The 25,912-nt window shown below is 40.3% G+C and overlaps 1 protein-coding gene across 1 annotated transcript in view; it reads right to left on the bottom strand.

Moving 5' to 3' along the window:
• The window catches only part of itga9 (integrin, alpha 9), an 84,313-nt gene that overhangs the window by 35,929 nt on the left and 22,472 nt on the right, over window positions 1–25,912 (bottom strand). The window contains exons 7-15 of the mRNA XM_036126496.1: window positions 25,288–25,373; window positions 25,152–25,214; window positions 24,543–24,680; window positions 24,194–24,299; window positions 22,020–22,114; window positions 19,780–19,870; window positions 19,424–19,469; window positions 19,144–19,298; window positions 16,591–16,751 (exon numbers count right to left, since the gene is read on the bottom strand). Of these exons, the coding sequence (XP_035982389.1) occupies window positions 16,591–16,751; window positions 19,144–19,298; window positions 19,424–19,469; window positions 19,780–19,870; window positions 22,020–22,114; window positions 24,194–24,299; window positions 24,543–24,680; window positions 25,152–25,214; window positions 25,288–25,373 (941 nt within the window). The remainder of the gene's footprint in view (window positions 1–16,590; window positions 16,752–19,143; window positions 19,299–19,423; window positions 19,470–19,779; window positions 19,871–22,019; window positions 22,115–24,193; window positions 24,300–24,542; window positions 24,681–25,151; window positions 25,215–25,287; window positions 25,374–25,912) is intronic.

The following is a 25,912-nucleotide window of genomic DNA, read 5'->3' on the forward strand; positions in this document are numbered from 1 at the left end:
TGTTTGAGCACCCTTAGACCTAACAGCTCCCCTTTTTAATAGCCATCCTCTTCCCAAGTGGAGCAGTCAGACATCCTAGTATAACTCAAAACATTAAATTAACCTGCCGGTGTATCAGCTGAGTGGAGAAGAAGAGAGGGGAAGGCTGTTTGATTGATGGTGTGCTGTAATTGGAGAATATGAATTACGCAGAAAGATTACTTACGTAGAACGATACTGTTTCCTGATTTGTCCATTTTTTAGGCAAATAAAAAAGAGGACCACACCCACACAATGAGCTGGTCCTTTGGTACCCGCTATTAACATTCACAAGCCTCACCAGTGCACCCCAGATCATATTATACTGCCAAAACCACAGAAACATGAAATTTGTCATGTACCCTTTTAATGAAATGACACTGTTGACAAATAATTTTGCTTCTGTATGTAGCGGCTTTTAAGAAATCTATTTCATTGATTGTAACACAAGTCGAAAAACTTGTTTCCTAGTTAAAAAGTCTCAATAACTTGTCAGGTCCTCTGTATTCATTAATGATTCTGCCCTGTTCTGGTTTCATCTGTGCTGTATTCCTGGTTCCTGTGTCCCTGCATCTTATAAGCCTTGTTTAAATCATCTTCACATCAACATGCAACTCCTGAGCTCTTGTTTGCGTTTTGGTCCGGTTTCTACAAACATGACAGGATGTGGAAATGGCTCTTTTTGAAATCTCACTTTAGAACAGAATCTAAATTTTTTAGAATATATATACATGAATACAGTTGTTTTAGTAATGCTAGTTGCTCAAACTATCACTAATCAAGAAGCCAAAAACTCTTTTAAAATGTTAACGCCATATTCATTTTGTCTTTGTTTTAAACTAATTATTGGTGTGTTGTCACTGCTCCTGCTCATTGATATGTTTGAACACTGTCTCATATCTTCTTCTATTATGGATATTTAATGAAATTTGGAATAATCTAAAATCTGTATCTTCAGGATGAAATATCACTAAAAAAAGAAATCAGAAAGTGGCATCAAAACTCAGTGGTTCTCTACTGAGAACATTGCTTCTCTAGAGAAAAAAAAAACCTCAGGTATCTTTACGAAAAATATTTAGACTTATGATCCAGTAATGTTTTTATTCTTTATCTAACTTGGTTCATATTCTGCCAAATATCTAGAACGTATGAAACAGTTGTGAGAAAAACTCTGTTGTCGTTCGATCCCCTCCTACATCACTTATCTAGAACAGGCTTCAATCAGATCTAACAGCCAGCGTTCACATCCTTTTAAAATTCCCCAGGGTGCACCTCCTCAGCTCAGATTGTTGTTGTCGGCGGCAGGAAATTTATTTTTTCAACACATATAGCTTCCTTCAAGGACCCAGTCAAGGACTTGTTGTGACAGTGATCGCTGCCCCCTATGACCCCGGGTTTCCTCTTGTTTTTCTTTCACCCAAGCACACGATTGTTTTCTTTTATTGGTGTTCTAAATTATCTGGAAATATCTTCATTACCTGTGATTCAGAATTGGTTGTGAACAGAGATTTTTTTTTCTGTAAACCACAAATCAAGGAAAAAATTGCTACAGATTAAGGAGAATTTGTATAGGTTAAGATTATGAAAAAGCCAGATTATTTGCAAACAGAGTTATTTCCCAAAATCTCACCAAAAGGTTTTGGTGCCTGAAATGAAAAAGGGAACAGATTAAAAAGATAGAGAACAAATTGAAATCCCCCAAACAGCCTTATTTCTATTTAGATAAATAAATCTCCCCCCTTACATACCATTCGCATGTCCCGATACTACACTTTTATGATCAGTTTAAGACTATTACATGAGTCAGTGGAACAAAAAATACTTAAGATGGACTGTCAGGCGAACATGAGAAGGAAAAAAAAATGTTTTTGGACTTTATTACCCTCATTCTGTCCAAAACCAAATTGTTCTGAGAAATGTGAAAACACCAGACTACTAGTCACACTAAATGTATGCCGTTTGACTTTGTTCCCATTCAACGTGAGCCATACTCACTCCAACCGAGAGGAAAATCAGCCTGTTGAATGTAGTGAAAAGCAATGATGCTTCTCAGATGTCTGTTTGAAGTCAGGCAACAATCTGATGAGTCACAGAAATCCTTTGTGCAATAAAAGGGACTACAGGCGCTAACAAAATGACTCAATGTATAGGTAGAATAGAGTTTAGAGCCGAGGTCCTTAAAACGTCTTATAAAAAGTAACACCTTGCTTTATATGACTACGTTTCCAAGGGACAAAACACTGTAGAGACATTCTTGTACTACAACAGGAGTTTATATTTGTTGGGTTTCCTCAAGAACGAAAGAAAAGAGAACAACAAAAATAAGAAAGTTAAAAACAGATTCTCTCACCAATAGGGCTGCTATGCCTTTTAAACATGGTGATAGTTTATTTAGACTGGCAGCTTGCATAAAAAGCATAAAGACATGTCAAACCTTGATTTGTGAACATATTCCTGTCACTGAGTGAATGCATACAATTCAGACCTGCATTGCTAGTCGCTTAAATCGCTAATGCTAATGCTAATTAGCCTAGTCATTGAGTACAGCAACTGGCACATCCTGCTGGTTTTTTAGGCTTACAGATATGGTTAAACATCTCCAGCAATGAAAAACTCTCCATTTTTCTCCTGCCTGTTTCATGTTTTCATGCTTTTGTTTATTTAGGATAACTGTGCTCCCATTCCAAAGACAAACCATTGAGTCCTCTGGTTCTGTGAGAAGACGCTGAGAATCAACCAAAGCCTAACCTGTAGCAGGATACTGTGCTGTCAGAAGGGATGTTGTGTTGCAATGCCTCCCATGAGCAAACATACATTTCCTCTTGAACACACAGACGAGCACATCACCTCAGTGACAGGAAATGTGTACCATCTGTACCGTCATGCATGAGGCCACAGCACAAAGAGGGCCGATAAATGCTGGGTTGCTCTCAACAAGACATAAACACAGATAATGTACATTTTATGCTACTTACAAGTGCTTTTCTTCCATAACACACACACAAAAAAGAAAAAAAAAAACAGAAGACTTGCTGTAATGAAGATTGTAAGGGTGGAAATAGGGAAATGGGCGTATTTTACCCAAGAATTTGGCTACACTGGTTTTATTGGCTTCAAAAAACAATGCTCACGTAAACAGAGATTGCAGGAAACTTTTACAGCCATGTTCGCATCATGAAGAAGGCATTCAACATCTGACGGTTGGACAGCTACAGCCACAGCTGGGATTTATAAAGGAGCTGAGGAAGGTGCCTCACTTCCCCCAGTGGAACTTCTTGCCAGATGGAACTGATTAACTGCTCGAAAGCAGCAAATTCATCAGCGCGTTTTTTTTTTTCTTCTTCACTACATCCTATCAACAATGGCTTGATTTAACGCCAACGCTAATAACTATAACTGCTTCGACGGACTACCCGCATGTGAACTTAACTCGCTTATAATTATACAGCTGTGCTCCTCCCAGTTCCTCCTCACTCAGCTCCCTCATTGTGATGTTTTCAACACATTATTTGCTTTCTCTTCTTATTTCAGTATCTCAATTACAACGGACTTAAAAAGCAAGATCGCATAGCATTAAACAACTAAGGCAGCGGGAGCAGAACAGGAGCAGAAGTGAAGGCAGTCATTAGGAATATTCTCCTGTTACCTTTAACGGATTTCTGTTGCAACTGGACCAATAAATGTGGATTCCACTAAAATGATTCTTCCTCCTATAAGGATGGAGACAAAGTGGTGCATATTTGTCAAAGATAAAGAATAATCTAGATATCTTTTCAAAAAGGGAGTTTTCAGAACAAGGAATCCAACAACTGAAGCAAATGTAGAAAGTTTGTCGCATGCAATAAAGACAGCAATGCAATGCATTGTCTTTATAATTAAATACAGTGTGACCACTTTTCCTCACTCTTCTTGTTTCTCTTTCAACTCTCTGATTATATACTATTTATAATTAGTGCTACAATTAACTTTGAGGTCTGTTTCTGGGGTTGTCTTTCCACAGAAAGTACGCCTGGCTCAGTGCTTCTTGACGAAGGCCTGACAGAGCTTTCTTTCCCATAGAAAGTACTCCATTGCTCAGTGTTTTTTGAGTTTAGCATCTGTATTTAGAAGATCCTCCTCCCTGGACAGATCCTTTGGTTAATCTATTGCTGGCATTGTGTTCTCACTTTAGATTTTTCTTTCTAAACATAGAAAGTACTCCTAATCAAGTTATTCTGAGTTTACCAATATCTTTTTCTTGGACAAAGGCCTTGATTGAACTAGTGCAGTCATCGCCTGGTTGCAATCCCTATGTATCCCACATACATATTACTATTGGTTCATTGTTTCTGTTACCCATGCATGTTCTCTTTACTTTTCATTCCGGTACGAAGTACTGTACCAGTGTTTCTGTGTTTTTCCTGTGTACATTTCCTGCCATTTTCAATCCCCACCAGACAACAACAGAAGGAGGCTCATAATAAGCCTGGTTCTCCAACATGGTTCTCCAACAAACCACGTTTTTTAGGATGAGGGAATACTGCAAAGTCACAGATTCAATGCAATCTGCCAGGCTGCTTTTAACTTTATTTAAATTACATTACATACTCAACAGGATTTTATTGCATTGTTTAAGAATTTGGACCAAATCAGAAAGCGTGTAATTGGATATAAATCTTGTTCTTAATTATATTGTAGTAGAACAGATTTATCTTACTATCTTACTGAATTTTATTGGGATGAAATTAGCCTGTTTGTATTATGAAGTGCCAAAGATAGCATGACAATTATTGTGAATTGGTGCTGTATAAATGCCCTGAACTAAACTGATAAGGAGCAAACAACAAAAAGCATAATCTAATTTTTATATCTTATTTCTGTTATTGGGGAGTACTATATCAGATTTAGATCAAAGGGAGGAGAGTAAATATATGCGCTTGGGAAAGATCTTATATGGGGTAGCTGAACCCATCCTGCTAATGGCGTCTTAGTTTTATTTCTGAATGTTGTTGTTTAGAAAGAACAAGTGTCAGAGGATTTCCTGTGCTTGAGAGATGAACTTCCTTTAATATCCTAGTAAATCTTTTTCGTGGATAAACAGGAAGCAAGTCATCTGCATTTTTATCCAATTCTGCAAACTAAAGTGTAAAAATGCGACAGAACGAGGATTCTTTGAGAAATGCGCTACAGGGATGTGACAAGAGACATTTATTACAAAAAGGCTATTTCAGTCTCAAGAGAAAACACTTTGCTGATGGATGAGATGTTGGCAGCGAGGAGCATCTTAAAATGTGCAGTTTGAGGTCAGCGCGTTTGTCAGTGAGTTTGAATCTAATCCATCCTGGTTGTAGAGGAGGTCTCCAGATGCTTCCTGCAGCTGATTTTCTAACTTTGTATGAATCTGGGACACTTTTACCTCCGTGTTATTGTTGAGGCCATTGTTTTCATACAAAGCTGTGATAAAACTGCAGTTTGCAAAGATAAATTTTGTGTAAAATACCCGATGACGGTCCAGTAGGATGCAGTCTTTGCTGAATTTACACAAGTGGGTTGTGCAGATTTTGTGTTTGTCGAATTTCCTTTGTGACAAAACCTGTCTGTTACCAAAGGAAGCAAAATTTGATGACAGTCTCAACAAAGGCAGATAAAGCCAGACATTTAGACACTGTATAAAAAGTAAGAAGAACAAACTGTTCTTCTTATTGTCTGACATTGAATTAGACAAAATGTTTTTCTGCTTTAGCTCAGTTAGGATCACCAAAAACACTTCTACTAGCTAATCCCATTTTATTACTTTATTCAAATTCTAAAGTTTACGTATAATAATGTTACTATCCCTTTAAACAATCTAGCAACGCCAATGCGATGACGTCATGGCTTTGTAATAAGATTGATTCACAACAGAGTAAAATGGAGGTACACCTCAAACACGTGACATCATGGAAAAATCAAAATAAATCAACCAAGAAACAAGTCTGGATCATCCTTGAATTTAACTTTCAAAAGCCTGAAAGTATTTAAGCAAGGTACCCTACAAACCTGACACACCGGCCGTGTGAGGATAATGGACCAAAGATTTCAGCAAACTATTGAAGGAAGCTTGTGGAGGGAACCCAAAATGTCTGAACTTTGAACGGCTATTCTACCAAATACTTGAGAAAATGTATAGAAACTTGTGATTTATTCCGGATTTACAACAAATTCCTAACTAACGTAAACTAGAAAAAAGTTTAGTATTATCGCAGAGCGTGAGGAAAAAAAAGGTTTAGTTTCTTCTTGTGAAGTGTGTGTAATTCCTCTGTTCAGCTGTATATATTAACAACCAATGTGGTAGTCAAAGTTCAGGGTTAAGACTACCTCAGCCAAATTGTTAAGGAAGATGCATCACTGCGTCACAGTCAGAAACTACGGTCCCACCACAGTTGCATTCAGATACAGCGTCTGTGTTTCCTCGGCAGTGGAAGAGGAAATCATGGCCAGGGAGACTCTTTCATTGTGGTCAGACTTGGCCACCCATTAAGTTGCCTTGCGGTGGCATCATGTGGCAGCACTGCGGCCAACAGGCTGCAGAAACATTCTGCCTAGCAGGCTGCCAAAATCAACAATTCATCAAATCTGCACAACCTCTGGTCAGGTTCAGGAAGGAGAATAATGAATTTGCCATGGCAACAAAATACAGCGTGTTTAACGAGCAGCCATACCAAAGATAAAACCTGATGTGGAGCTTTTATGTACATAAAAGCCATAAGAAACCTGACTCGTAACTAAAGCCCGTGCTCTGCCCTGACGAAGAAGAGTCTCATGTTCTTGCTGGCACGACCATGTAGGGAAATCCTGACGAAAATTTCAGCCAGTGCTAAAATTAACCCAAACGGTGCCTCTTTGCTATCCTGCAAATACTACAAACTCTAAAACCTGCAGCAAAAACATTTGGCTGAACCTATTTTTTCAGCGTAAATGGCATTCTCTGCTTGACTTATTATCTCCGATACTTTTTTTTTTAAATACAATTTTCAATCTATTCTTCATAAAGAGTTGCTTGACTTGCTGCCATGTGAAACAGAGGACAGCTGGGTTTGATTACCTTCCTGTTATATACTTTCACTGGATTGGCTCCCTTGGCCCGAACTGAATGAAACAAGGGGGGGGGGGGGTAGAGCATCAAGGGAATAGCACATTTGAGTTTAGCTTTAAAGCTGGAAACAAAAAGAGCAGTGTGGCCCGTCGCTCTGGGCTGTCAAAAAGTGCAGAGGCTCTGTGACTTTTTTTATGCCACAGGAGACTGTTTGGGATGTGGCGACAGGAACTCCTCCTTTACCTTTCTCTCCTGAGTTTCCTGTTTGTCTGCAGACTGCAGACTGGGGTCAAACGGTGAGTGTAGCTGATATTTCACTTGGGCTTACTTTGATGAACGAGTTTGTGCATTTTCTGGGAGAATGCAAGTCATGAGAATTCAATAAGCAATAAAAGCAAATAATAATAATAATAAAGAGAAGATACATAAAGACAAACAATAAAACCACAAAAAGCAACATCTCAAACTAGGTTAAAAGCCAGAGAGGAAAAATATATTTTAAGAGAATATTTAAAAACAGAAATTTAGTCACCCGCCTGTAATCTAAAGGTGACTCGTTCAGTAGTTTTGGTGTAATGACAGAGAAAGCAATGTCACGTCTGTTTGTTTGTGGAACTATTAATAAAAACTGGACTTCTGACCTGAACGAGCAAGAGGGAGCGCGCTGATTAAGTAGGTTTGACACATACTGGGGGGCAAGGCCATAAAGACATTTAAAAGCAAATAAAAGAAGTTAAAAATTAATCCCAGAGCAAAGCAACAGCCAATGAATTGCTACTAAAACAGGAGAAAAGTGCTCTCGTTTTTTTGGTACCATTTAAAAGACAATCAGCGGCATTTTGAACCAGCTGTAGTCGAGCCCCTAATGTTTTGTTGAGCCTAGCATAAAGTGCATTGCAGGAATCTAAACATGTTCTAATAAAAGCATTATTTAAAACATTAACATGATCCAGAGACAGGAATAGTTTTACTTTGGCCAGCTGTCCTGACCACAGATCTGACCACAGATTTAATCTGAGCATCAAAGTTTAGATCACTATCCAACCCTAAACCCAGGTCTGTACCAGTCTGTGTCAAATACCAATTTAAAGGACCAAGGTAAACACTGGTGTTAGAGACATCACTTGGCCCAAACTATGTGATCTAAGTATTTTTAATCTTTAGGTGTAAGAAATGTACTGACATCCATGATTTGATTTCTGCCATGCGTTCAAGCAGTTGTTTATTCTTTAGAGAAACAATTTTCCTTTTTCAGTGGCATAAAAATCTGACCGTCATCTGCATAAAAATGGAAGGTCATACCGTATTTTCTGAAAACTAACCCCAATGGGAGTAGGTACAGCGAGAACAGAAGGGGGCCCAAAACAGAGCCTTGAGGCACTCCGCATGGCGGAGGTGCTGCATGTGAATCTGAGACTCAAACAGAAGCTCAAAAACTTTTTTCCATCAGATAGGGCCTGAGCTGAACTAGAGTTCTGAAGGCCAACCCAGGTTTCTAGACGGGAAAGGAGGATCAGATTGGTCCACTGTATTGAAGGCAGCTGGTAGCTCCAACAGAACCAGAACAACACAGTGAAGATCATTAAAAACCCTGTGTAGTGCCAACTTAGTACTGTGGCGCGGTTTGAAACCAGACTGGAACAGCTCAAAAACCTTGTTCTTAACCAAGAAAAAACTCAACTGGTGATAAACCAGTCTTCTCCAGACTCCTGGAGAGGAATGGCTGTTTCATATACGATAGTAATCTATCAAGCACAGATAAGAGCCGCAGTCCAGAGACTGAATATACGCTCAAAAATGTGGTGTATGCATATTCCTCACACAAGTTGAGTTTTCCCAGTTATGACCTGAGAACGTAAATGTGTGCAAACCCATACCAACCTTAATGGCTGGTGCATTAACCTCTCTAAAGCTCTGAGCGCATCGGTATCACTTAGAGAGTATGCAGGGAAACTGTTAACTTATTCAATAAACATACAAATCATACATCAGGTACCAGTACAACTAATCAATACCTTGGGGAGGTGACCTGGTTTCATGCATGATTTATAAGTTCTGCTTACTAACATAAATGGAAACAGACAAGAACATAGCAGTAACTTGGTGGGTATATTCATTTAGTTGTTCTGCTAATTCCCTTGATATGCATTGTAGTACAGTTGGTAGCACTATTGCTTTGCAGCAAGAAAAAAGTCAAAAGTCCACCGCCTCATAAAGCTTGCTACATACTCAGTGAGAGCCGAGAAATTAGTTCTTGTTCTCGGGTAGGCAAGAACATGAAAACTTTGTTTTGGCTCTGCCTTTTCATACTTCATGAGAAGCTCAGCTGCCGAACTCCTAGAAAGTCTCCCCAACTATAGCACACATCACACCTGAGCTAACATTGTGGAACTATTACCAAAAAAACACCCCAATGGCAGATTCAGCAGGAAGAGAGGAGGGCAAAAAGAACACTGTTGTTATTTGCGACTACTAAGGGTAGATGGATAGCGGGGGCTGGGGAAGAGGGGCAGAGGGGCAGAGAAGGAGCCGAGCACAAGCATAGGGCAGGCGGAGAGCTAAAGGTAGGGAAGCAACAACGTACAAACAAAGAGGACAGGGCGACAGCGTATATAGTTTGACAAATGCATAAGAAATTTCTGCTTTTTAAACATGCCCATCCAAATCCTGATCAATCACACAACAGTGGTCAGATACTGTAAGAAGAAAGTTCTTCCCAGACGTGTGGAGAACAAGCAGCAAAAACTCTCAGTGCGGAGCTCTAAGAACTAAATAACATTATTTGCTGGGGGAGCGACAATACATTTTGTGCTTCTCATGGAGTATGATGCAGTTTTAAACCTGGATATGTTTTCACGTACACAGTTTTTCTCGAAGTCAGCGTGCTCCATGTTTCAATACAAAATCCATGGAAAGCTTTGTACACGAGGCAATGGATCATTCAGAGATAAGTCACCAAGACAGGTTGCCGGGGTCATTATCTTGGTGTCACAGCCCTGTAGTTTAGTTTACTAACAAATAAGTAACACCGGTACATAGATTTTGTATTATTTTAAAGGTGAGTATTATTTCTCAACATATAATGAACTGATAATATACCGACATCTTCAATGATCTTGTTTGTTCTGCAATCATCATTGCAACTATGCTTCTCCAAAAATCTCCTAAACTGAATTGCAGTGAAGCAAAGGAGTTCTGCATGAGATCAGAGAGGGCATCCCTGCTCCTATCTTTACAAATACTGTAGCTATCCATCCTATGGAGGCCTTTATAACAGCCGTTGTCAAAAGAACAAAGTTTACTAAACCTTTAAATAGTCCAGTGGTGCCATAACAAATGTTAGGACGACATGAGATACACATGCTGGGCACTGTGTGTAATGAAGGCCAGTGGAAAGTGGGGTAGGATGCCTTTCCAGCTAAATTAAACAGACAACTGTTAGAGGCAGAGCTCCAACTGCTTATTTTAACTCCTCCTTACAGGCTGCGCCGCATCTACAGTGTGGCGCTAAACTCTGCCTGACCACAAATGGAGCTAACTTCTGGCACGATTTCAAGGCTCACGTGGGCTCGGCTGCAATGGGACTACTGGAGTAAAAACACACATGATGATGGATGAACAACCAAAGACGTAAACACGGACAAAGCACAGGCCATTTAACAAGGGACTGCTTACAAGGTATTTACTGAGACAAGCAATAAATCACAACCAAGTGATCACAGTCAGCCTGAAACCAAACGGTACCCGACTCAAAAGAATTATGAACGCTTTACAGCTTGTAGTTAAATATATATCACAATGTATTGTTGACATTGACACCTGTTACACCTTAAATCTGTGCGCATGTATGCCCTACGCTTGACGTGCCGCGGGAGCTTGCATACATAAGAAAGCTAAATACAGAGCATAAGCTGAATACATTTCTGTAACGCTTGAAGCCAGCTAATTCACTTACAGTCAATATAAAATGAAAATACACGTCTAGCTACTGTATGATGGCATGACAGTAAAGCTATTTAATGCAAACTAAACTAAAAGAAAGAAAACTATATTTGAAAAATGTATACATTTTTAGTGCATCTACAAGAGAGATGCTGCAAATCATAAGTGATCAAAAACAATAAGTAACTCAATAAAGGTGGATTTTATCTTTTTTAATGTGCGGACCCTTTGGAGGTGTGTATGCAAAGAAAGAAGGACGGGTGTTATTAAAGATCTATGAGAAGAAACAGCTGCTAATCTTCCATTTGGCAAGGATATAAGGGAATTTATAAACAGTTTGAAGTCCATCATTCAGTGACAGCCAAAGATTGAGAAAGAATATTTACAAGTGTGTTGAAAATCCAGCAAGTTTATTTCGAGGTCAGGCAATGCGACGCAATGCTCAGACAAGTTGCAAAACCCCAAGGAGCTCCATCTCTTGCTCTACTGGTCTTAACATTTTGATAACTAAATACAACGCAATGTAGTCACCAAAAAAAATAAATAAACAAGAATAACTAGTTCAGGATGTGCTGCTGGCAAAAAGCCCTGTCTGTTTAGGCATAAGATGCTTTTTAAAGTTGCATTTAGAGAAAGGTGATGTTCACAGAGGTTCAGTTGCATTCAATGAAAAAAAAATATTAATCCTGAAGGAAACTTTAATGTTTGAATTAAAATATACGCTTTTGTAACTTCGGCATTCAATCTAACATGTTACTTGTTGAAATAAAGATTACAGCTTCGTTTCAGTATAATAATAAAAGAAATAGTTAAAGCAATTTTACGATGAGGGACTTTGTTTTCCTCTACAAAATGAGACACTAACCCGAAACTTATAACAAGGCTACGGCACAAAACGACGAACCACACATCAAACCAAAAACATCCTGCCTAAATCCAGGGATTCTATTTTTAAATTGATGATTTTTCCATCTCATGCACACAACACTTCTGGCCATCTGAACTTTTCATAATTCAGCAGTCATCTCCACTGTTTTCTGCAGCCTAAGTGAAAGTCTGCATGGAGTTTATACAGCTAAAAATAACCAAACAAAGACCATCTGGAGGGCTGGTATGCTGTTAGTCCACGCCAAGGGAAACATGTTTAAAACGATCAACATAAAAGGCCGACGTATTACAAAGTATTACTCCTGAAAAATGCAGGATGCTAAATGGCTTCTCTCTGAATAAGTCTGGTTCTGCCATACACTTCTCAATATGATTTAGTGAGGGCTAGATCAAGCATTTTGCTTCATTTATGATAGATTGACCATGTCTACTCCACTCAAATTTAACACATAGAGGTTAGCTCCTGGCTATCACACTCAATCTTATCTTTTACCGGCTATTTTCATTCCCTAACTGAAACAAGGTGTTTATCCTGTTCCTTTACGGCACCCTTCCCTGATAGGTTTCTTTTATCTGATAAGCTAACTCCTGTAGCCTATCAAGCAGTAGCACACCGTGTTTGTTAAGAGTCATGCCGATGCTTTGTGCAGGTCCTGTGCGCTGTGTGAGCATCAGGTCCCTGTACAAAGCATCTGGCATACAAAAGAACATTAAATACATAAGAAAAAAGAAATATAGTTATACTTATAATTGCTGATCAATAATAATATATTTTTATCAAAGGAAACCCCCAGCTTTCCTTCTGAGCAAGCATGTGGTGCCAGTGTAAAAGAAAATCTCACATTTAACAGGGAAAAAAAAATAAAAATATCCAGCTCATTGAGAGCTGCCATCTTTGCTACCGACTGCCGCTTGAGAAGACCGCAAAGCAAAACCAACTTTTTTTTACCTTTTCAGTACTGATTTATCTTTGTACATTACTAGAGATGAACCGATGTGAAAATTTGGGCCGATATTGATTTCCGATATTAATATTGCCGTTATATCCGATAACCGATATTTACCGATGTGTGTGCACACGCATTTACGTTTCTGTGATGGTTAAATTTTGTAAAAGTTTGTACTGACTGAAAACTATTCTAACTGAATTTTTTAATGTGGGTTATAGTCTAGACTAACAGGCTGCTTTTATTTCTCATCTCTGCTTTATTAAAAACAAAAAACACACAATCTTGGCGGCGATGCATCACTGTCACTTTAACATGACCGCATGACCAACCACCTCACCTCCCCCTCTTGAAGTACAGTTATAAAGGGCAACTAGCTGGAAATAAACATTGGTTGTTAATATGGGCCCAGTTTTACTTAGCGGATCGATACTGATATGTTAAAAAAATGACTAACATTGGCCGATGCCGATGTTAATGCCGATAGGTATATATCGATATACCTATACATTACTCATGCTTTCTCTGTGCATAGCCATGTAGCTGACGTAGATGCTAATTATGCTAGTACTTGTAACCACAGGCCAGAGGACAAGGCACTGTTTTTACTTCACTGCTTCAAGGTTTACTGACATTTACGAGGAAAATCTGGCACTACTTTTTTAAATACACGACCGGACATAAGAAAAAGTTGGTGTTTTTGACACTAATTCTTGTAAATAATTTAGCTTCTAAGGTTAAAAATGGTGTCGAAGCTCACAGGTAATTTAAAGGTATGTGAGGCTGCATGGGTAGAATTAGATGATCCTCAAATATCAGTGCTTGACCCTGAAGCGAGAGTTTTCAATCAGCAGCGCCAGCGTACAGTTACCGTTGACACAACAGCAGCCGAGCGCCCAGCTGAGAGCGGCAGGCTTAGCCCTGTGACTTTAGTGTATGTTTTTGTTTGAGAACAGGATGAGGTAGGGTGTATGACCCCCCCACACACATACACACACACACACACACACACACACACACACACACACACACACACACACACAATTCTTGAGGATACAGTCCTGCAACCAGCTGGTTTCCATTAGCATAACTCTTGTGAGGAATGGCATGACTGGCTCATGTGGGCAGGCACATAAAGGAGGATGATACTAGACCATCTTTCAGAGTGGTGCCAGATCATTATTTTAGATTATGGTGAATTTTTTACTTTTCATTTAAAGATCAGGAACAAAACCATGTGGTTTGATGACAGAAAAAATCCACGTCAAGACAGTTATCATGCAAATACATAATTTTCAGTACTGTCCATGCACATTTAAGGTGTAAACAGTCGGTTAAATCTGTAATTATGGTACCACACCTTCCGATTCGTGTGTGGTTTCACAGTTTTATGCCGTTTCTGTGTCCTACAGCTTACCAGGTGGCATCTCGCAAAAATAATACCATAAAATATTGCTGCATTTGCACATTATCAAAGCTTTTCAAAACTATTCCAGAGGTCACCCCCAAACATTTTATATTTTTTTATCTACAAACTTAATATCAACTGAGCATGACAGAAATAGTTTAGCATCCCTGAGGAAGCTGCTATTTGCTTTCCTCTTCGGGTACATTGACAAAAATCAAAACCACTCGTGCTCCGTGTGAGCCAGGTGCCCGGTGACGTTTAGCCTGACACAGGGGAAAGCAGTCAGCCTGGAACTGCTTAGGCGTAATAAAATCTGCCTACCTGCACCTCTAGAAGTGGCCGTAGCTGCGCTCAGGCCATCAGCCGCCCTGCTTCTCATTACCAGCATCTGAGTCTATTTTCATCAGGCAACTTTAGTGGCTAAACTAACCAAAAGGAACAGCAACATGGAGCTGTTCCCCAGAGTGATATGTGGCCTGGGGCGGGGGGCTGCTCTTTAAAGCAGGAGTGTCTTTATCTCACACAGTGGGAGTGATGCCACAGATATGCGGCAGCTACAAAGTATTACCGGGCGATGCTTTACTTTGCCGCAGCGTTGAAATTTACGGTGATTTACTTTTTGGAGCAAGATAGCATTTACAGTCATATTTATGAGGTGAAAACTGTTTGCTGTGCCTTGAAAAAGTATTCACACCTCTTGAACCTCCCTCCATCGTGTCGCATCACAACCACAAACCTCAGTGTATTTTATTGAGATATTATGTGAGAGGCTAACACAAAATAGAGCACGATTATGGAGAGGAAAGGAAACAATAAATGTTTTTTACAAACAGAATCATGAAAAGAGGCATTCATTTAGTGTTCAGCCCTCCAGAGGGCCTATGCTTTCATTGTTAGGTCATTAGGATACCCTGGACAGGTCGCCAGTCTATCGCAGGGCAACTGATCTCCTGCCACAAATTGTTAAATTAATGGCAGTGCAATTGTAACACCTCAAGACGCTTTGATCTATGGTTGCTCTGGCTGTATATTCTGTTTTAGTGTTGCTCTGTTTTTAGATGAATCCATCTTCCTCATCAACTCTATGTTTCCCATCGCTGCCGCAATCCCACACAATGAAACTGCCACTACTGTGCTTCACCATGGGACTGGCATGCTAAACGGGAAGTGCAATCTTTCCCACAACATATTCCCTTCAGCATGTTAGCCAGTAAGTTTAATATTTGTCTCATATGACTAGAACACCTTCTTCCAAAAGTTTGCTGCTATCCTGCAAGGTGGCATCTGAAAGTAGTAAGTTGTAATGGATTCTCTTTCGATGTATAAGGGCCGGAATACACATTTACACCAATATTTTAAGATATTTCTTATTTTAAAAACACATATTCTTTTCATTCCACTTTATAGCTAAATATATTACCTATGCACTACTTTGTGATGTCCTTTAGCACAAACACATCAACAAAATGCACTGAACTTTGTAGTTGCAAAGTCGAAAAAAATGCATAAGGAATCAAGGGATGTGAATACTTTTGCACTTTATGTTAAATATTAAGGATATAGAAGGGAACGTTAAACTATGAAGTGTCAGACTTTAAGGTTCTACTCCATTTAGGTTTATTGGAACGCCTAGATAAAAACCAAGTATGACCTTACAGAATGAGAAGCTTTTGCTGGAGCAGGCCACAGCAGTGTGAAGTCACTACAGCCCAAACGGCTGAAGAACGAGACGAGAGCGCAGTAATGACAGCTTCATTCGCTCAGCTGCCGGCTCTGCCCCCCACAGCGTAAGCGCCCGAAGACCTCCATTAGAAACGGCAGCCAAAATTCACAGGCCTGCAGCGGGAGAGGAGCTGACACATGGATGATGCCCTGAGGGTGGGGACTCTCCACAAGTAGCCACAAGACTACATCTTAGAAGAACACAATAGCGAGACTATGCATTGACAAAGGAGACTCTGTTTCCTGTTTCTCCAGGGGCACACTTGAGCTGCATGGATTCAGGGGCCCATCAAGCTCCTGACTGCTACCTTTTAACCCAACCGGCAGGGCGACACAAACAGCCTCCCAGCACATGACCGCTGATACGAGGCGGTAAATTCTCCTAACACCATGAGCAATGCTGCTGCTCCACTTAATCAGTGTGTTTATTCTACTTTGCACTCAATAAACATCTGGAAACAAACTGGCCAAAAAAAATAAAAAAAACCTGTTTGAACAAACACTCATACTTGAAATCAGTGGAGCGCTATGGGTAAAGGGAATATAGCTGAGAGATCAGCTAAGCAGAGCTTAAACGCAGCCAGCGGAGGAGCGAGGCAACGTGAACCTACCTTAACGTAGGCGGTGTAGGGCTGGCACTTCTCTCTGTTGATTTCCAGGCTCAGCTGCTGGTTCATTTGGCTGATCTGAGCTCCAGCGTGGGCAAAATAAATCCTGGAAGGCTGGTTTTTCTGCCGCTTGTCCACATCGGCAGTCAGGTTGTACAGCAACTCTGAGAAGAGGCAAGAAGCGGCGTTACGCACGACACTAGCTTTGAAAAATAGCCAGTCGCAGCAAAGACAGTCCTGGGAAAACACTTTAAATATGCAGGCTTTTGGTTTGCTGCTCATTGCCAACAGAACATGGGAAAAAGTAAATTATTGCTTATTGGAGGCAAATTAAACAAAAATGAATCACAGTGGAAGACGGAAACATTTTTTGGTCAAATCGTTATGTAGTGCTTTAGTGTAAGAGGATGACTGCTGCTAGTAAAAATGGAAACAGCAACGAAATGTCAGCACATTTAACTCAGTTTCTCATCGTTCTTCTGCTTTAGTGACCAATCTTTAATTAACAAGACAGGCAAAGACATGAACTATGGGTATATTTTTTTCTGGCCGATAAATCGATTTTAACGATTAATTTGAATTTGTCATTTCTAAAGATTTAATTTTTGGAAAATCAAGTTTTTTTTTTTTTTTTTGCCAATGCAGTCTCCTGGGCTTCATTAAAAATTTGCACTATATGAGTCCTGAAAGAACAAAGAGCTTTGGTAATAGGTGCATTGTTGAATACATGTTTAGGAAATTATTTTGTCAAAATATTCTACAGAGCTTGCATTATAATAAAAGTTAAATACAAATAATTATTGTTTTTTTATAAAAGTATTTAAATCCTATGAGTGGTTGTTACCTTTTGTCACACAACAAATACAAACTCCAACCGACCTGGCCCTGCTGAATAATACGACGCCCACAACATGACGCTGCCACCACTATGTTTCCCATCAGATGGTACGTTCAGGCAGATGTGTAGAGCAGGTTCTCCACAACTCATAAGGGTTTTCACTCTAGATTTTGATTTTGTCTGACCAGACATTTGTTGTCAAACTGCAAACATTACTTCAATTCATCCATCCATCCATTTTCTAACACGACCATGTTTCTGGGGGTTTTCGGTTGTGTTACGCTCGTTCCATTTTCAGATGGCGGATTCTACACAGCTTCCACAGATGTTAAAAATTTTAAATATATATATTTTTTTAACCTATTCCTGTGTTAAACTTCTTCACAATGTCCGTTGACCCTTGAATTCAAATGTGCGGCACAGTTTTTAGACTTTTATTTGTATTTCCTTTTTCCTTCACTTTTTTGGGCTATTTTTCTTATCCTTTTGCGAAACACGGCTTCCATGCGCCGCATACGTGGCTCTGAGGAACAGCACCATGAAGCACGTCATCACCCATGTTTCTGGGAAAACCATATATGGGCCTCTGGCCATTTAAAGACCATTCCTCCGAATGAATAAGCCTCATTCTGCAGTAATTTCCCCATGAGGGTGTCATACTGGTAAAACAGTGGGAGGGGTGGTAAACACACCCAATTCAGACCAAACTGAGCCGTCCAGCTGAGTGAACACCATGAGCTCATTCCAGAGGAGGTAGAGGAAGGTTTCACTCTGAGAGTCACCCAACACACAGTGCTTCACTTTCCATGGTGACGGCCAGACGGGAAAAACAGAGAGGCTTTATTCTGTCCAGCCAGGACAGCTTTATTCTGCAACGAAGGGGCTGCTGTTCCCCCCGGGGGGGAAGGCTGCGAGTGACCACACCCAAACACTTGAACAGGACTGCACCTCAGCTGTCATCAGTTACACCCAGGAACATGTAAGCAGAAGGCTGATCGCTACAAACACTCTGCAGACTCAAAGTCAGCCTTGGGCGAGTAACTTAGTCTGATTTTATGTAAACATAATTATATTCCACTCGCTATTTAAAGTTCAGGAAGTGATATTCATTTTTTTTGTTGCACCCTCCCCCCCCCCCCCCCCTCCCCCCCACACACACACACACATTTTGGTCACTTCATGTTTCTCGATGCACATTTGCGCCATGCCTAACTTCCCATTGAGCTATGACATTGCAAAGCATTTGAAATACTAAAAGTAGTTATCATAATTACGCCAGCTCAAGAGGTTTCAAATAAAATGCTCTAAAAATGAAAACATTTAAATCTGTATTTTTCACGAGGACATAAAATGTCCTCTTTGAACTTTTTTCTTTTCTTTGTTCATTTCAGAACAGATTTTACATATACAGACATCAACTGTTTGGATCCTTAAATTCCTAATTGGTACATAGTTTTTTTGTTCTACTTCAAAAAAGTTTTTTTTGTTGTACTGCATTTAAAGTGTTTATCTTGAAGTCATCTCAACTGGTCAATGAATCTCGAAATAAGACACGGGTTAAACTATGTAGAGAGAGCAATTTTAGCTGGCAGTTTACCAATGCTGGCTTTCTTTATGCTCTGAATACATATTTTATGTAGATATTATAACGAAAATATGATTATTTAAAGCCCGGCGAACTTCTTTCTATGTAAATTCCTCTTGTCTGAACTTGTCACCTATTTCTCCAGGCACCTCTCTCCCCCTGAAGCGCATGCAGACGGTGATGTTGAAGCAGTTGAGGTTCTGGTGGCCTTCGTGGCACTGCGGCACAGAGATGTTGATAGAAATGGGTAGGAGGATCGAGACATCCACCGTAATGACAGGCCGCGACCTACGACCACACAAACCCAGACAGAAACATGGCATGTCATTAAAACCGCCGTGAGAACGAGGAAGAAACACTACTCAGGCTCTGATAGCTGGTTCAGCACCGGAGAGAACTGCAGCAGAACTCACCTCAGCAGAACCACGCTGTCGGCCATGAAAGCCCCAATGGTGACATCTGCAGCAAAGACATGATTGATTGGGACCGTTAAAGAGATACGACACCAATGCAACATCTGCAGTCAGCAGTCTTTACACCTGCAACTGCAAAACAACGCACAGACCGAGTCCTTCAAATGTCATGCAGGCTAAGTGTGACTGTCAGCTGTGGAATGCAGTAAACAACATGCATCCGTCAGTCACAGGGCTGGAAATAGGCTATTGTTGGCACTAGCAAACTACAAATGTTAGAACAACGAAAAAAAGGATCCTTTAATTTAATTTTGTATCTTCACATTTGTGGACAGGAAAACTTGGCATGATCGTACCTGCGTATCCATTCCTATCCATGTCCACCTTCCCAGAGATGGACTGGCCGAACATCTGCAGACCGGGGCTCACACTGCGCCCCGATAGTTTCTGAAACAAAATAACTACCATTACATAACTGCCTATGATCACGTGAACCAACATAGACATAAAGCTCGATTGGTTTTTAATTTGTTAAGAAATTTGTTAAGAAATAAAGCTCACACCTGACTGCAAATACATGTTCGAACTTTTTCACAGTTTGACACGTCAGTAGAAAAGTCCAAGTATTCTATTGGATTATTATGACCAACACAAAGAAGTCCATAATTATGAAGTGGAAGGAAAATGACAAATGGTTCTCCATTTGTTTCCAAATGATCTGAAATGCTGAATTCAAATGCCGGGTATTTGAATTGAGTCTTAGTAGAAGCAGAAACTGCTGAAGTTGTAGCGGCAAGTCAATGCACTGCAAAAAAACTAACCAAAATTCTGTGAAATTTTCTTGAAATTAGTGTATTTGTCCTTGATTAAAACAGGTAAATAAGATTATCTACCAATGGAATGAGGATCTTTTCCCCTAAAATAAGATAAGTCGATGAAAAAAAAGATGATGGAGATTAATTATTCATGTTTTAAGAGAAAAAAAATCTTATTCCGTTGGCAGATTATTATTATAAATCACTAATTTCAAGAAGATTTCACTTACATTTAGTTCCCTTTTTGCAGTGTACATCCCACATCCATACCTAGAGACTAGATTTTTTTTGTCCAGTCGTCTTTGCAAAACAGCTCTAGCTGAGGTCGACTGGATGGAGATCAACTGAATGGCAATAGCAACAGATTCCCAATTAACTTTAGGTCTGGACTTTGACTAGACCCTTGTAGCACAATAACATCCTTTGATCTAAATCATTCCATTACAGGGCTTTCTGTGTGGCCTATGTCCAGCTGGAAGAGGAACCTCCACCACAGTCTAAAGCCTCTTAAGGGTTTTCTTCAAGGAGTGCCTTATTTTGTGGCTGCATCTACTTTCCATTGTCTCTGACCAGCTCCTGCAGAGTTATCGTTGGCCTCTTGGCTGCTCCTCTGATCAATACTCGCTAATCTCAGCCCGTCAGTTTAGGAGGACCACGTCTTTTTCAGTTCAACTCATTTCAGTTTATTGATATAGTGTCAGTTCACAATGCATATCATCTCAAGGCGCTTTGTTAGGTCTGCAGCATGTGCCATTACTGTTTCATTTTTCAAATGATTGAACATTTCTTTGTAATATGTCCCAAGCTTGGTGTATTGTTTTATTACCTAACTCACCCAACCAACCACTTTAAAATCACAGCTTAATCTTTGACCTGTCTGTGTTTCTTGGCCTTCATGATGCAGTGTCAAGTGATGTTCTCTAATAAAACCCCTGAGTCCTTCACAGAACAGCTCCATTTGTGCTGAGATTAAATAAAAAAGGTTCTCTATTTAATGGTGAGGGATCGGTTGGGCTAAATGTTACGTTAAAAGTAACGCACACCAAGCTAATCAGACTTTCAGGATGCCTCGCTTTCACACATTTCCAATACTTGGCAATGGTCTGTCAAATGAAAACCCAAATAAAACGTATATTGCAGCTTGTGGTTGAACCTTGAGGGATATTATTACTTTAGAAAGGCAGCGTATTATCTTAAAAACTCTCTCTCCACAACTTGGCTCAGTATAGCGGCAGAGACGTGTGACGAAGAGGTTTGGCGAATCTTCTGGCAGGCCTGATTTTTCTTGTAATGAAACGAGGCATAACAGGTACTTCCTCTTTTTTTCTTTTTTTTTTTTATTCCAATAAAATACAGTGAACTTTGTAGCTGTAAGGTGAGAAAATGTGTAAAAGTTCAACTGGTAAAAAGGATAACACCTCGGACGGAAAGCATGGCCTCCAGAGGGGGTAGGCCTTGGTGCACAGAGCAGACAAAAAGCCAAAATACTTTGTTTAAAAATGCGTCTAGCCATCCAAAAGGGGTCCAAAGGAAGGAGTTGTCCTCATTATCCGGGAGCCGCGTGGGTCTGACATGTAATCCTGAGGCTAAACTACCACCTGCAATGTTACTCTTCATCACTCAGCTACTAACAAACAAGGCAGGCGTATGGTCCTAATCAGCAATGTTCAAACTGTGCATGACTAAAGCCATAAAAAAAAAAAACGGCTTAAATTTAAAAACAAGAAAACAAGGATGAGATGACGATATTGAGTCATATCAGAAACAAATGTATTTGCTACCATTGAGTATTTTCTGGTAATTCCTGCGGCGTCTCCGTGGTAGAGATAGACCGCTCCGCCATAGTCGTCCTCTTTAGGCGCTCCTATGGCTATGTCTGAGGAGACAAATAAGGACAAAATATGTGTTTGTTAAAAGTTGGCGTATTAATAAGGGATAATATGGAAGAGTGCATGTGTTTGTGATTGCAGAAAGGCTTCATTAACCCCCTGTTTACATTCAGCTGGTCTGTTCCTGGGAAACAAGCTCTGAAAAAGTAAGACTCGTAATAGACAATTAAGCACCGTCAGGGACTATAAAACTTGCGCGACCCCTGAGAAAGTGGAAACAAGGCTATTAAGTTCTGGCAAAGGCACTGGAATGCCCTCATCAGCTTATTTTAGCAGAAAGTCCATATTTAGACTTCCTCTTATAAACCAAAAACACTGCCTCGCAAAGTGGTGCAGCATACCAGGCAGAAAACGGAACAAGGCGCATTACACAATAGCTAATTTGCTGTATATAGAGACAAAATTAAACCCCGTTGCAATGGTTTTTACGGTAGCTCTTTAAAATTAAATGGTAGCAGTTAAGTTGTAAATAATCATCTTGTCAGTCAACAAGCACATCTGGCTCCTTCCCACAATCCGAGAGTGATGAGTTACAGGGTGAGTTACAATTCCCAGCTGCCATCTTCTGCTGTGTGCATGAACACATACGCGCTGGTGCCAGGCTGCAAGCCTTGAGGCGTATCTCACACGGAGATGAAACCAGGCAGAAGCTTCCTGCCGTGAGTGAGAGATGGCGGGCCAAGCAGCGCTCCTTCTGCAGCCAGAGCCCGGGCAAGTGCCAGGAAAACAAACAGCGTAACGGTACGTCTCTAAGTGTTATTTGGTTTGCCTCTGCAGGGATGAGTGCACAGAAGGGTGAGAGAAGCCAACGCGCTCCAAATTTTCAGGGTAAATTAGATAAAATATCGGTGAAAATAAGTAGCTTTGCAAACACGTCAAGCAACAAGGCTGTAATAATGAACTTGACTGCAGTTCCCTCTCATTGAGTTCATTTACAACGTTGCCATTCTGGAGGGCTATTAAAACCATACAGCCAATGACGAGCCAAAGCTTTCCTACCACTTGAACCTTTGTTTTATCAAAGTATTACCAAACATCTTCTATTTTATTAAGATTTTAGGTGATACACCAACACAAAAAAGTTAGAAATAGTGAACTGGAAGGAAAATATACTTGATTTAGAACCAGCTCTGCGCTGCAGTTTCAACTCTAAGATTTTTTGGTTTTTTTATCAGCTTTACATATCTAAAGAACCACATTGTCTCCTATAATCTTTGATAGTAGCTCAAGCTCAGATAGACTGGATGGAGGGCTTTTATAAATGTCAAAACTCAAGTCCAGATTCTCACTTGGATTCAGGTCTGGACTTACATCCAATAGCAGGGAAAATGTAACCCAAGAATGTGCTTTGATCTAAAACGCTCATTTATAGTCTTGGCTTTATGTTTAGGGCTGTTCTCTGGAAGGTGAATCTCCGTCCAAATCTCAAGTCTCTTCCAGTCTGTTCCAGGGTTTCTGGTGAGAGACTCCAGTATTTCTGTGCATTTAGCTTTGCCATCTAGGCTGCATGGCTTGTGGGAGACAGTAAATGGGACATGTCGGTGCTTTCTCTAAGGCTAGATGGAGACACTGATTTATAGCCTCACCCTTCACTATTCTCAACACCTTCACCCCTGACCAGCACCCTCGATTCTGTTTGCTCACCAATATTCTCTAGCCACCCTCTAAGGCCATCATAGACCAGCTGGATGTATAGTGAGATAAAAAAAGACACAGGTACACCCTCCTCACCAATCAGGTTATATATAATGGTACCTGACTCCTCTCGACGTCATTCAGGGGTTTTCAGGGTAAAGAGGATTTATTGAATAAGCTACAATGTTCCGACATTCAATGCAATGTATGATTTTTCCGTACACCTTGAAACTATGCACCGTTTTGTGTTGGCTGCAAATTAAATACTGTTAAAGTACATTGAAGCTCGACGATTCATTTGACAAAATGTGAAAAAGCCTACTTCGGCAAGACGCTGTAGATCATATTTGTGTGCCTATTTTGTCCAAGTGTATGTTTTATTTATTTTTTTGACGTTCAGAAAACTGATTATAATTCTGCTTTGGACGAACCTTGATAACCGTCGTCATCTATGTCTCCGATCGCTGCAATGCACTCTCCAAAGTGTGCATTGAAAGCGCTGTCGCCAGTCAAGACCGCATCCTCCTCCATCACCCCCTGGAAAATAATAAACAATGGGAATAAAAGTAGATTATTATGTTATCCACAGTAGCTTTGAGAAATAAAATAAAAGTTCCTTGCAGAAAGGACAAACATGTATTAAAAACAAATCCGAAAACGATCAGCAGCTTAGAAACGAGCGGATTTGGATCAAAAGGCAAGAAGGAGACACGTTCTAGCTAGAACGGTCGGCAAGTTCTGCTATTGTGTTCCTTTTCTGCAGAGCCATATGCCACTCACGTTGCCCCTGCTGAGATACACAGACACCTGGCCCTCGTCCCGGAGCTGGCTGTGCATGGGTGCCCCCACCAGCAGGTCCGACAGGCCGTCCTGGTTCAGATCAACTGCACACAATGAGGAGCCAAAGTAAGAGCCCATCTGGAACCAAGTCGAGCCACAGAGCAATGGGTCAGATCACAGGCAGTTCCTCAGTGCAGATACATGCAAACACATCACACTCTCTTTAAACTTTTGCTTTCATATCTCTGTAAGTCATTAAAAAAAAAAGAAAATGTTATTTTTATTTTTTTTTAAGGTGACGGCGTATGAAAATCATTAGAAACCTCCCGGCATTTGGGTTGTGGCCAGTGGGTTTCTGTCTAAACACTAACACAGACATAAACAGCGTGGCTCTAACAACAAAGCAATTAGAGCAGTGGGCCTGCAATGCATCTCAAGAGCCGCTTACTAGATTCCTACGGCAGATAAATAAATGTGTTTGCATTGTTTCAGGTGAGAGAAACCAGAGAGTAACACGGCAATCAAACAAATAACTTGGATGATTTTTTTTTTTTTTTTAATTGGATCTGGAATATTTAAAACAACGGAGGAGCGAATCCTGGTACATACCATTTTCCCTGAGGCTTGAAAACTCTTCACCAAAGACCCACCATCAAGCTTAAAAATGTAAACCTGTTCAGGAGAGAAACAAAATTCAATATGGCAGCAAAACGAGACAGGCGTGCCAAAGCAGTGAAGTTCATACTTTTCCAATGCCGTTGTGCTGAGGCGCCCCGGCAGCCACCTCTACTGCATTAGGAGAGGAGAAGTGTCCAGCAGCCACGGCGTAGCCTGGAGACACAGACCATGAGTCAATGATCTTACTGGAACCATGAGAAGTTTATGCTCCACACCAGCATGAGTGTTTTTAAAAACAAGAATCTGGTGTGAGCGACGAAATCTAATGTAGATTTTCTCTATAATTCACACAGAATCAGAATTTATACATACACAGGACTCAAATTCACACACAGACACAGTGACGTTTGAACATACTTACTAGGGGTGTAACAATACATCAATCCACATCAATAATGATTAAATGATTAACGGTCCTGCGATGGACTGGCAACCTGTCCAGGGTGTACCCCGCCTCTTGCCCATTGACAGCTGGAGATAGACACCAGCACCCCTCACGACCCCAATAGGGATAAGCTTGTGGGAAAATGGCTGGATGGATGATTAACAATCCATTTACCATTGATACAAAACGAAAATATCAATCATATTGCAAATATTGTATCGTATTGTCATCCATCGTAGCTCTGATTGGCTATTTGACCTACCTATTCTATTAAATTTGGAATAACACTTCACCTGGACTTCCAACT

The sequence above is a fragment of the Fundulus heteroclitus genome, chromosome 22 (genome assembly GCF_011125445.2).
Source record: "Fundulus heteroclitus isolate FHET01 chromosome 22, MU-UCD_Fhet_4.1, whole genome shotgun sequence".
Lineage (NCBI taxonomy): Eukaryota > Metazoa > Chordata > Actinopteri > Cyprinodontiformes > Fundulidae > Fundulus > Fundulus heteroclitus.